The 13,075-nt window shown below is 38.2% G+C and overlaps 1 protein-coding gene across 4 annotated transcripts in view; it reads left to right on the forward strand.

The window, feature by feature from the left end:
- The window catches only part of Strump (WASH complex subunit strump), a 69,628-nt gene that overhangs the window by 23,823 nt on the left and 32,730 nt on the right, over positions 1–13,075 (forward strand). For all 4 annotated transcript variants that reach the window (XM_071658365.1, XM_071658364.1, XM_071658363.1 and 1 more), the window contains 5 exons: positions 1,297–1,519; positions 2,246–2,424; positions 3,848–4,015; positions 5,962–6,102; positions 6,281–6,463. In XM_071658365.1, the coding sequence (XP_071514466.1) occupies positions 1,297–1,519; positions 2,246–2,424; positions 3,848–4,015; positions 5,962–6,102; positions 6,281–6,463 (894 nt within the window). The remainder of the gene's footprint in view (positions 1–1,296; positions 1,520–2,245; positions 2,425–3,847; positions 4,016–5,961; positions 6,103–6,280; positions 6,464–13,075) is intronic.

Here is a 13,075-nt window from a genome sequence, read left to right on the forward strand (position 1 = left end):
GTTGATTCAGATGAGAAACTGCAGAAATTGGTGACTGAGGTTGGTAAAAAGTGTGAAAGAAGAAAGCTGAGAGTAAATGTGAATAAGAGCAAGGTTATTAGGTTCAGTAGGGTTGAGGGACAAGTAAATTGGGAGGTAAGTTTGAATGGAGAAAAAATTGGAGGAAGTGAAGTATTTTAGATATCTGGGAGTGGATTTAGCAGTGGATGGAGCCATGGAGGCAGAAGTGAGTCACAGGGTGAGGGAGGGGACGAAGCTTATGGGAGATTTTAAGAATGTGTGGAAGATGAGAACATTATCTCGGAAAGCAAAAATGGGTATGTTTGAAGGAATAGTGGATCCAACAAGGTTATATAGTAGTGAGGCATGGGTGATAGATAGGGTTGTGCGCAGGAGGTGGATGTGTTGGAAATGAGATGGTTGAGAACAAATGTGGTGTAAGGTGGTTTGATCAAGTAAGTAATGAAAAAGTAAGAGAGATGTGTAGTAATAAAAAGATTGTGGTTGAGAGAGCAGAAGAGGGTGTATTGAAATGGTTTTGTCACATGAAGAGAATGAGTGAGGAAAGATTGACCAAGAGGATATATGTGTCAGAGGTGGAGGGAATGAGGAGAAGTGGGAGACCTAATTGGAGGTGGAAAGATGGAGTGAAAAAGATTTTGAGTGATTGAGGCCTGAACATACAGGAGGGTGAAAGGTGTGCAAGGAATAGAGTGAATTGGGACGATGTGGTATACCGGGGTTGACGTGCTGTCACTGGATTGAACCAGGGCATGTGAAGCATCTGGGGTAAACCATGGAAAGTTCTGTGGGGCCTGGATGTGGAAAGAGAGCAGTGGTTTTAGTGCATTTCACATGACAGCTAGAGGCTGAGTGTGGATGAATGTGGCCTATGTTGTCCTTTCCTAGCGCTACCTCATGCACATGCGGGGGAAGGGGGGGTGTCATTTCATGTGTGGTGGGGTGGCAGCGGGAATGGATGAAGGCAGCACGTATGAATATTTACACCATTCTCAACAATTCTTCCTTCTGAATCCCTTATGCTGATTAGCTGCTCTTTTAACTGACAGTTTACTCCTAATGAATTTATGGGAAAATTTTAGATTTTTTCTTGAATACTCCGTACTCATACCGAGACCTATTAGGTTGTCAGGTCACACTGCTAGTCTCTGCATTGTGAGACTAATTTAAGATTAAGAATGAATGTTAGACTCATTGTGAGACAGTAGTTGAGTTCATTAGCACTATTTTCAGTTTTGCATTTTTTGTAACATGCTTCATTATCTCCATTGTCAGTCAGTCAGGTGGGACAGATATCGAAAGGAAGCCAATGAACAGGCTCAAGAACTTTCAGAAGTATTTGCTGGTAGTCGGCCCTTAGCGAGAGTGGCAAAGAATGACCGCCTTAACAGATGGTTCAAAGACATAGGAGAGCAAATTCTGAGGTTGAACCTTGATGAGCCAGATGCTGCTGGCCGTAAGATTATTCAGTTGATTCAAGCACTAAAGGAGGTTAAAGGTATGGATTAAACATTTTTAGATGTTTTGCACAAGTATTTTTCATGTAAGTGCTGTTTATGTGTAGGTGATTGTTGGGGTCATTTATTTTGTGGTAAGTTCGGTGAGAAAAATGTTTATTCTGTACTGTGATATATATTGGTATTTATTTTTATGGGGAATATTTGTGTTATAGAATGTATGGCAAGAGGAATATTCTGTCTGTACTCTACATGGGGTTGAGAGAATACACTGTCTGTTTAATAAGTCTAATGAACTCCATTTCTCAGTACTTGAGGTGGATTAATTGCAAATATGCATATAGTAAGTCTCAGTGTTGCAGAACGGGCTACCTCAGTTTCAACCCATTAGGGTAGTTAAGGGCAGGAAGATAGTTCTCTGAGATAGACTTGTTCTCATGAAGGTGAGAGTCGTGCTCAGAAAATCTAATTGTGTTGAGAGTTAAAAAGTTAAAAAGCTGTTCTTTAAAAGTCAGACTTCCAAAACAGAGTAATTGCTTATTTGTTAAAAACAAATTCCCAAAACAAAGTAGTTATTCCCTCTGAAGTGACAGAGTATAGGATTCACATAATGGGGATCTAGGTTGAGAAGCATTAACCAAAGCAGAAGATACATTCTGTGTCTTAATAATGGAGCTATAATCACTTTTAGAAGTCATATTTATATACCTGTCTCTTGTAGTAAAGGAAAGCTTTTTATTGTTAAAATATCACATCTGATTCTCCAGAATTCCATGGACTAGAATCCAGTGCTGGTGTAGTGCAGGCAGTTGGTGATGTAGTGTTGGCACTCCAGGCTCTGGTGAAGGTTGCAGGAGTTACAGAGGACGACATGGTCACCCTATCTCTTATCTCTGACCTCTCCTATGCTTGGATACTAGTTGATGAATATACACCCATTATGCAGGTGTGTGTATATGTTAAAGGAAAAGTATTATTTGAAAGCTAATGAACATTCAGTTCATGTTGATGGTAACAACCAATTTAACTTTCTTGTTAAATCACATGCATTCAGGAATAAAGTTAAGGAAATGAGAAGATAATTGGTTGTTGCTGATAGCAAAATTGCAGTATTTAAAAAAAGAAACTTAAAGTGAGCTTGTGATATGTATTAACAGTGCCAAGAATTTAAGTGGGTCATCTCGTAAAGATATTATTTGCTTGAGCACCTGTATTGGATGTATGTAGATTTGTTTTGTATGTTGGTTCTTACTAAGTAAAACTTTCCTTATTTCTTGTTCAACCCATTATCTATTTACTATTAATGGCTTTGCATTGCCTTATTGTAATTATATCAATTTAGGGTTTTTGCACATATGTAACTTCTGGACTCTGTTTCTGAACATTAAGGTGTTTTGCCATTCTTAGCCCTTAAGAATCATGATAATGTTTTGTTTTGCCAAAGGATGATTTTGTGAAATACAAATGTTTTCTTATTTAGTCTCTAAGTAAAAGCCATAAATGTTAGTAAATGGCCCCTTTTTAAAGATCAATGTTTGTAGAAATGCATGTGTATGTAATTATAATGGCATAATGGATTTTTTTTCAGCCCTTTACTTTCAGTGCAAGTCCCTTAATACTGCTTAAGAAGCTTGTTATTTAAACTCATGAATGTCACTTGCAATGGAATGTTGTTGACTCAAGTTGACATCACTTGTTTCATATTTATATTTGTTAGGTATTAGTACTTTTGAATTTGATGATGCAATTCCCATCTGTCATATTTATGAATATTGAATTTCATGTGGTTTCAGAGCATGAGCAACTTCTACTTTCCTTAGCATATCAGCACATGTTACTTTACTAACTGACATGTTACCCAGGAAATGTTCAGCTCCCTTTTCACTTGAAGGTGAAATGAAGGAGTAATAAGCTGTAAATGTTAAAGGCAACCAAACTTTTTCAGTCATTTCAGTACTTAGTGACATGTTACTTGTTGATTCTGGCTTGATATGATTGCTGATAGGGCTTTTTGAGAAAAGCAGTTTTATTTGAGATAGTATATTTCATATGTATGGTACTGACTGCTCAACAATAAGACCTAGACATTTCCCTTTCCACCTCACTTTTATTCTCTTCTCTTATGACAGTACACACTGAAAAATGACTACAAAATGAATAACTCAATGTATATCATGGCTATTTGTCATGGATATTTATCATGAATATGGCACAAGTACATTTTACTGTTACATTTTCCCATATGAATTTTTCTTTCTAAGAGAAGTGCAGTGGACATGCTTAAGCATTTAGTCAGTCCTAGGAAGATAAAACTATTTTGAAATATGTTACTAATTAAATTATAACAGTATTTTTGTCTTCCCTAACAGTCTGCTATAAAGAAGGATGCCTCTCATGTTGCTAGAATGCGTGCCATATTCCTCAAGCTTTCATCTGGGCTGGATCTACCACTGCTGCGCATTAATCAGGCCCGCAGTCCTGACCTCATCTCTGTTTCTGCATATTATTCTGGAGAGCTGGTTGCATATGTTAGAAAAGTAGGTGACTAAAGTATGAGGATTACTAATGGAGAGCATTATTTTTATCTTATAGAGGAGAAAGAACAGTCCCATTTACATTTGCATATCTGAGTGTAGTTATATATTTGAGGCTAGGGATCCCATTTATGCCAATTGATTCCCACTGGATGTGCATTTAGCCTTGCATGATAGTGTGTTGCTTGCAGACACACATGATGAAATATTCAGATTCTCATAGCTGAGTGAATTATGAAAAATTTAGATGATGAATGTAAGAGGATGCAAGTTGTTCATATTTTTTTTTCAAGTAAGGTAATATTTATTAATGTATTTATATTACCGAAGGACCAATTTCTATGAAACATCTCTTGCAGCCCACAGTTGCACTACTTTCAGTAGCAAGGAAATGTAGACTCCTTTGGAGTGAGAAGTTGTTTTATTGAGACTGCTTAATGTGACTTTTGACTTGTGGTATAACCTCAGGTGTCAGAGTTCTGGTATAAAAGACCTAGGCAAGGGATCACGAACATTAGGATAGATTGGAGTGAGGGATGGTAGATCAGACTTTTTACATATTACAAATGGCAAAGGGAAGGAAACCGAGGAAATCTTAACGGAAGTTGTGTACTGTAATCAGTGAATGGAAAACAGTGTTTTTAGCCAAGATTCAGTCCTCCAGCTTTGATATAGGAAAAGCATGTTTAATGTAGAAGGTATACTTTATGAAATAGATAGTTTGTAAAATCTTTTATACATATTTGTGAATGTCATCCCTGGGAACAGGGGATAAAGAATACTTCCTAAGTATTCCCTGCTTGTCGTAGAAGGCAACTAAAGAGAGGGAGCAGAAGGCTGGAAATCCTCCCCTCTCATTTTTGATTTTCCAAAAGAAGGAACAGAGAAGGGGCCAAGTGAGGATATTCCCTCTAAGGCTCAGGTCTTTGTTCTTAATGCTACATCACTAATGCGGGAAATGTGAATATGTAAGAAAAAAATATTGTGAATGTATTATGACTACTTGTAACAAGAAAAAATTTGATTGCAAAACATCAAGTAGTTGATTGAGATCGTAAAGGATTTTATTTACTTGTAACTACCCCAGGACCAGTTCTGTGAAAGAGACATGGTGTTACCCCAGACCTTCCTAAAGGCTCCTGTAACCCAAGGCTGCATTACCTCTAGTAGCAGGGAAATGTAGATGCCTTTGGACTGAGAAGTTCTTTGATGAAGATTTGCTCCTAATGGTACAACTTCTCTAAAGGTGATTTTTCACTTGCGGACTAACCTTGAGCAAGTGGAGTCCGATAGCACCTCATAAAGGGTTAAGAGTCATAAATATGGGTTTTTCCATATTCTTAGATAAAATGAGTTTGGAAAAGGTTGTAGTGAAGAAGACAGTATTCTGTCATTAGAGAAAGGTAAAAGCTTGTTGATGCGCAGATCAGGAAAAGTTTACATAAAAAGATTACAAACATGGCAGTAATTTTTGTATAGTTTCTAATGACAAATTTATTGTAAGTGTATAGACTGAGTAGGATATCTAAAAGAAAAATGATTTAAGCTTGTTGATCATAATGATAAAGGCGAAGTTTGAATTAGTGTGACCTAAGGAAAGTGAGCATTGTATAGTATGAGAGTCTGTATATAGTAAGTATATACAAGGAAAGACTGTTAGTCTAATGATATGAGTTCTAAGTACAATATGTTTCTTGAATGGAGAAACATATGAAGATTGTATTTTATCATTTGATACCAATAAGTGGAAAAATCTGGAAGTTGATATGTAAATGAACAGTAATGAGGGTGAATATTATAAGAAAAGCCTGAAGACTAATCTTTTAAATACCTGAATCTTGGTTGAAATATATTAACTTGTATGGCCATTATTTGTTTGGTGGGTGAAATATATTTTGGGTAAATAGAAAGTTTTTGTTTGTATTTTGAATCATATTTTCTTTCTTTAGGTCCTCCAGATCATACCAGAGACAATGTTTGGGCTTTTAGCAAAGATTATTAAACTTCAGACAGAGAAGATAAAGGAGGTGCCAACACGCCTTGACAAGGACAAGATGAGAGACTTTGCACAACTTCCAGAAAGATATCAGGTACCTCTTCTTTGTTTCATCTAAAGTCAATGATTATTATGTTTGGATAGTAGCATATTGACATTTAATGTTTATCTTCTCATAAGTGTCATATTCATTTAAGTGTTCATATGAAATACTTTTAATGTTAAAGCATGTGAGTATCTTACGATATTGAATATCTATGCTCCCTTAACAGATTGCAGAACTTAGCCATAGTGTAGCAGTGCTCGCAGAGGGTGTAGCGATGATGGAGACAACCTTAGTGGGTGTGGTGCAGGTTGATCCTCGTAGATTATTGGAAGATGGAGTGCGTAGAGAACTGGTTTCTCTGGTGGCACAGATATTACATGATGGACTTACATTCAGTACAAAAATTAAGGTTTGTATGATGTACTGACTTTTTTATTATTATTATACTTGATCGCTGTATCCTGCATCAGCAAGGTAGCGCCAGGAAACAGGCAAAGAAATGGCCCAACCACTCATATACACATATGTATATATATATATATTTCCCTGGGGATAGGGGAGAAAGAATACTTCCCACGTATTCCCTGCGTGTCGTAGAAGGCGACTAAAAGGGAAGGGAGCGGGGGGCTGGAAATCCTCCCCTCTCGTTTTTTTTTTTTTTCCAAAAGAAGGAACAGAGGAGAGGTCCAGGTGAGGATATTCCCTCAAAGGCCCAGTCCTCTGTTCTTAACGCTACCTCGCTATCGCGGGAAATAGCGAATAGTATGAAAAAAAAAAAAATATATATATATATATATATATATATATATTTTTTTTTTTTTTTTTTTTTTATACTTTGTCGCTGTCTCCCGCGTTTGCGAGGTAGCGCAAGGAAACAGACGAAAAGAAATGGCCCACCCCCCCCCATACACATGTACATACATACAGTCCACACACGCAAATATACATACCTACACAGCTTTCCATGGTTTACCCCAGACGCTTCACATGCCTTGCTTCAATCCACTGACAGCACGTCAACCCCTGTATACCACATCGACTCCAATTCACTCTATTTCCTTGCCCTCCGTTCACCCTCCTGCATGTTCAGGCCCCGATCATACAAAATCTTTTTCACTCCATCTTTCCACCTCCAATTTGGTCTCCCTCTTCTCCTCGTTCCCTCCACCTCCGACACATATATCCTCTTGGTCAATCTCTCCTCACTCATTCCTCTCCATGTGCCCAAACCACTTCAAAACACCCTCCTCTGCTCTCTCGACCACGCTCTTTTTATTTCCACACATCTCTCTTACCCTTACGTTACTTACTCGATCAAACCACCTCACACCACACATTGTCCTCAAACATCTCATTTCCAGCACATCCATCCTCCTGCGCACAACTCTATCCATAGCCCACGCCTCGCAACCATACAGCATTGTTGGAACCACTATTCCTCAAACATACCCATTTTTGCTTTCCGAGATAATGTTCTCGACTTCCACACATTCTTCAAGGCTCCCAGAATTTTCGCCCCCTCCCCCACCCTATGATCCACTTCCGCTTCCATGGTTCCATCCGCTGACAGATCCACTCCCAGATATCTAAAACACTTCACTTCCTCCAGTTTTTCTCCATTCAAACTCGCCTCCCAATTGACTTGACCCTCAACCCTACTGTACCTAATAACCTTGCTCTTATTCACATTTACTCTTAACTTTCTTCTTTCACACACTTTACCAAACTCAGTCACCAGCTTCTGCAGTTTCTCACATGAATCAGCCACCAGCGCTGTATCATCAGCGAACAACAACTGACTCACTTCCCAAGCTCTCTCATCCCCAACAGACTTCATACTTGCCCCTCTTTCCAAGACTCTTGCATTTACCTCCCTAACAACCCCATCCATAAACAGATTAAACAACCATGGAGACATCACACACCCCTGCCGCAAACCTACATTCACTGAGAACCAATCACTTTCCTCTCTTCCTACACGTACACATGCCTTACATCCTCGATAAAAACTTTTCACTGCTTCTAACAACTTTCCTCCCACACCATATATTCTTAATACCTTCCACAGAGCATCTCTATCAACTCTATCATATGCCTTCTCCAGATCCATAAATGCTACATACAAATCCATTTGCTTTTCTAAGTATTTCTCACATACATTCTTCAAAGCAAACACCTGATCCACACATCCTCTACCACTTCTGAAACCACACTGCTCTTCCCCAATCTGATGCTCTGTACATGCCTTCACCCTCTCAATCAATACCCTCCCATATAATTTACCAGGAATACTCAACAAACTTATACCTCTGTAATTTGAGCACTCACTCTTATCCCCTTTGCCTTTGTACAATGGCACTATGCACGCATTCCGCCAATCCTCAGGCACCTCACCATGAGTCATACATACATTAAATAACCTTACCAACCAGTCAACAATACAGTCACCCCCTTTTTTAATAAATTCCACTGCAATACCATCCAAACCTGCTGCCTTGCCGGCTTTCATCTTCCGCAAAGCTTTCACTACCTCTTCTCTGTTTACCAAATCATTTTCCCTAACCCTCTCACTTTGCACACCACCTCGACCAAAACACCCTATATCTGCCACTCTATCATCAAACACATTCAACAAACCTTCAAAATACTCACTCCATCTCCTTCTCACATCACCACTACTTGTTATCACCTCCCTATTTGCGCCCTTCACTGAAGTTCCCATTTGCTCCCTTGTCTTACGCACTTTATTTACCTCCTTCCCTATCGACATCCACGCCCCACAGACCTTTCCATGGTTTACCTCAGACGTTTTACATGCTCTGGTTCAGTCCGGTGACAACACGTTGATTTTACACATACTTTTCTTCTGATAACCATCTAGCGTCTTGTCACCCTTGAACTTGGACCTAATATTGGCGAGTTCCTTACTGATACATTTTCCTTCAGCCTCTTTACTTTTTCAATTTCTTATATCTGAAATGAAGACTGCAAGGCCTTGCATCCCATCGCCTCATACAGCTGGCATTGTTGATGTAGTTTACAATGTTCTCTAGAAAAGTAATAGCTGAAAGCGTGTAAGCAGGGGAAATGAGATTGTTTTCCATCATTTGCAGCATCACCATTAATATTTCTAATATTACGCATGACAGCTAGAGAATGGATGTGAGCAGATGTGGCCTTTCTTTGTATGTTCCTGGTGCTACCTCACTAATGTGGGAAATGGCAATCAAGTATGAAAAAGGAAATATTTTTAATTATCCTTATACCTTTATCCTGTTGGACTTCTCCCACTGTACAGCAGGAGATAACTGATGTAGAAGCCTATTTTTATACTTCCTGTATGTATGTGTGTATGTATGTATATCTCTGATGCCTATTCCCCCTGAAACTCCTTCATGGGGGTGGCCACAGCAGTAGAGCCTCCACAGCTAGTGAACTCCAGTGCTGTTTCTTAGCTTTTAGTACCTCACGCTTAGCAGGCCACTTGTAGTGGACAGTTCTAGTGCTGCATTTGCAGAGGCTCCTACCTAAAGTTCTTACCAACTACTTCCACCTAATGATCCTTCTTAATGTTCTAATCTATTACTTCAACATAATGTTCCTGCCGAAATGTTCCTACCTACTACTTTTGTTTAGTGCTCCTACCATTTTCCCAAAAAGCAGGGATAGCACATAATGCTCACTGCAGGAAAATTTGAAGTTATGAAGAATGAGCTGTGTGTTAAGTTTTCTCAAGTTTTATGTATGACAAGGAATGATTGTATTTTTGTGGCCAGAATGCCAGTAGTCCACTTGTGGGTGAGGCAGAAAGAAAAGACAGCTACCTGGGTCAGAGGAGTACAACTTGAAAACCACTGGCTTACTATGCAGCCATCACAAACCCAAAACCCTCCTGGGTAGTACTGGTAATATCCCTCCCTGGTCATTGGCCATGTACCAACTACTACCTACTACTATAAACTATATACTGAGTATTATATATATTAGCTTCCTTTAGATGATATAAAAGAATCAAAACTGTATATTTAAGTTGTTTATTCAGAATCATATAGTTTCGCTTCTTTTGAATAAAATCATGTCTGTTTACATTTACTTTTTAAATTTTTTAAAGACATTTCTCCAATACCTTTATTCCTTCAGTTGTTTTAAGGCACATGTACTAGTAATTCATATTAGACTCTAAGACTCCTTTATTTTTTGCATTCTATTTGAACTTTTTCTTTGGTAATACAGGTTGAGCATCTCTAATTCAAAAATCCAAAATGCTCCAAAATTCAAAACTTTTTGAGCAGCAACATGGCATTACAAGTGGAAAATTACACACCTAAACTTATTATTTTTTTCATTTTATTAATGATATTTCATATTTTTTTCTGTTAGTACTTATGTGTGAATAAGTGTAATAAGTTTGCTTATCAGTAGCATATGAATTAAGAGTTAGGAATGAAGGTGGTGTCATATAACCACAGATTGTCCTCATGAGCAGTTGCAGTTATTGACACCTTAGCTTTCTGATGGCTCATTATTCCACAAACTTTGTTTCATGTGCAAAATTATTAAAAATGTTGTGTAAATTACCTTCAGGCTATGTGTTTAAAGTGTATATTGAACATAAATGAATTTTGTGTTTAGACTTGAGCCCCATCCCTAAGATATCTCAGTATGTATATGCAAATATTCCAAAATCCAGAAAAATCCAAAATTGGAAACACGTCTGGTCTCAGGCATTTTGGATAAGGGAAACTCATCCTATATTGCACTTGGAGGTATCACTTAGTGGGACAGGTTTCCTTTCTTTTAAGTGGCCCTAGGTCAACATAATATGACCAGTCCTCAGTTAACAAAGAATTGTCTTGGAATGGCAATTCCTGTTGAAGGGAAGGACCATGCTTCTTCATGTGTAACCTTTGGGCTTCCAGGTCCCATCTGACTTGTCATTTACATCTGACATAATTATTTGTTCTGCTCATACAATGATTTCGGATAAAGTAATGATTCAGAAGAAATCCTTATATGCACATACGTACATTAGCTTAGTATTTAAGGAACTACATTTCAAGTATTTTACTGCTTTTTATATATTGTATATCTACTTCCTGCTTACACTGGATCCTGTGAAAAATTCAGAACAGAGTAAGTGATTCATATATGACCTCTAATCCCTTATCATGTGCTTAAGTTACATTTACATTGCAAGATTAAAGGATGTTGCATTGTACTCTTCTCAGTAGTAGTATATGATATTATTTTCCTAGATTTTGTAACAAAGTGAATGCATTGATAATTAGATCATAGGTTTACATTGAAAATCCGCAAATCTTAGGACTAAGCAAGGGTTGGATTTTTTAATCTTATTGGTTTTAGAAGTATTTGGGCAAACAAGTATAACCATAACAGAATGTTTTACATAACTAATTCAGGTTTAGATTTATTTGTAATATATATACATACTATGCAAAACATATAAGGTAAGTATCTACAAAAACTATTCACTTATAACTCTTGCTTCATATTGTTAGTAATCTTGAATGTGCTGGACCACGGATTTTGGGAAAGCACAGTTTTTAGAAGTATGAATTTTGATTATATACCTTAGAAAGGTTGTTTCTTTTAAGATTTTTGATAAAATTAGAATCACATTTGTAATGTTTTTAGAAATGTAAATGAGTACATTTGATAAGGTAAAATGTGAATAAGAGTTAGGTTATTAGGTACAGTAGGGCTGAGGGACAAGTCAGTTGGGAGGTAAGTTTTAGATATCTGGCAGTGGACATAGCAGCAGATGGAACCATGGAAGTGGAAGTAAGTCACAGGGTGGGGGAGGGGGCAAAGGTTCTCAGAGCATTGAAGAATGTGTGGAAGGTGAGAATGTTATCGTGGAGAGCAAAAATGGGTATGTTTGAAGGAATAGTGGTTCCAACAATGTTATATGGTTGTGAGGCATGGGCTATAGATAGGGTTGTGCAGAGGAGGGTGGATGTGTTGGAAATGAGATGTTTGAGGGCAATATGTCATGTGAGGTGGTTTGATCGAGTAAGTAATGAAAGGGTGAGAGAGATATGTGGTAATAAAAAGAGTGTGGTTGAGAGAGCAGAAGAGGATGTATCGAAATGGTTTGGTCACATGGAGAGAATGAGTGAGGAAAGATTGACAAAGAGAATATATGTGTCAGAGGTGGAGAGAATGAGGAGAAGTGGGAGACCAAATTGGAGGTGGAAAGATGGAGTGAAAAAGATTTTGAGCGATTGGGGCCTGAACATACAGGAGGGTGAAAGGCGTACAAGGAATAGAGTGAATTGGAATGATGCAGTATATCAGGGTCAACATGCTGTCAATGGATTGAACCAGGGCATATGAAGTGTCTGGGGTAAACCATAGAAAGTTTTGTGGGGCCTGGATGTGGAAAGGGAGCTGTGGTTTCAGTGCATTACACATGACAGCTAGAGACTGAGTGTGAACGAATGTGGCCTTTGTTGTCTTTTCCTAGCACTACCTTGTACATGTGTGGGGGGAGGGGGGATGCCATTTCATGTCAGGCGGGGTGGCGACAGGAATGGATGAAGGCAGCAAGTATGAATATGTACATGTGTATATATGTATATGCCTGTGTATGTATATGTACGTATACGTTGAAATGTATAGGTATGTGTATGTGCGTGTGTGGGCGTTTATGTATATACATGTGTATGTGGGTGGGTTGGGCCATTCTTTCATCTGTTTCCTTGCTCTACTCTACCTCGCTAACGTGGGAGACAGCGACAAAGTATAATAGATGATAAATATATTATTATTTTTTTGTTATTAATATTATTTTATTTATATTTCATTTTGCTTTGTCGCTGTCTCCCGCGTTTGCGAGGTAGCATAAGGAAACAGATGAAAGAAATGGCCCAACCCACCCCCATACACATGTATATACACACACGTCCACACATGCAAATATACATACCTATACATCTCAATGTACACATATATATATACACACACAGACACATACATATATACCCATGCACACAATTCA

The sequence above is a fragment of the Panulirus ornatus genome, chromosome 66, assembly GCF_036320965.1.
Source record: "Panulirus ornatus isolate Po-2019 chromosome 66, ASM3632096v1, whole genome shotgun sequence".
NCBI lineage: Eukaryota > Metazoa > Arthropoda > Malacostraca > Decapoda > Palinuridae > Panulirus > Panulirus ornatus.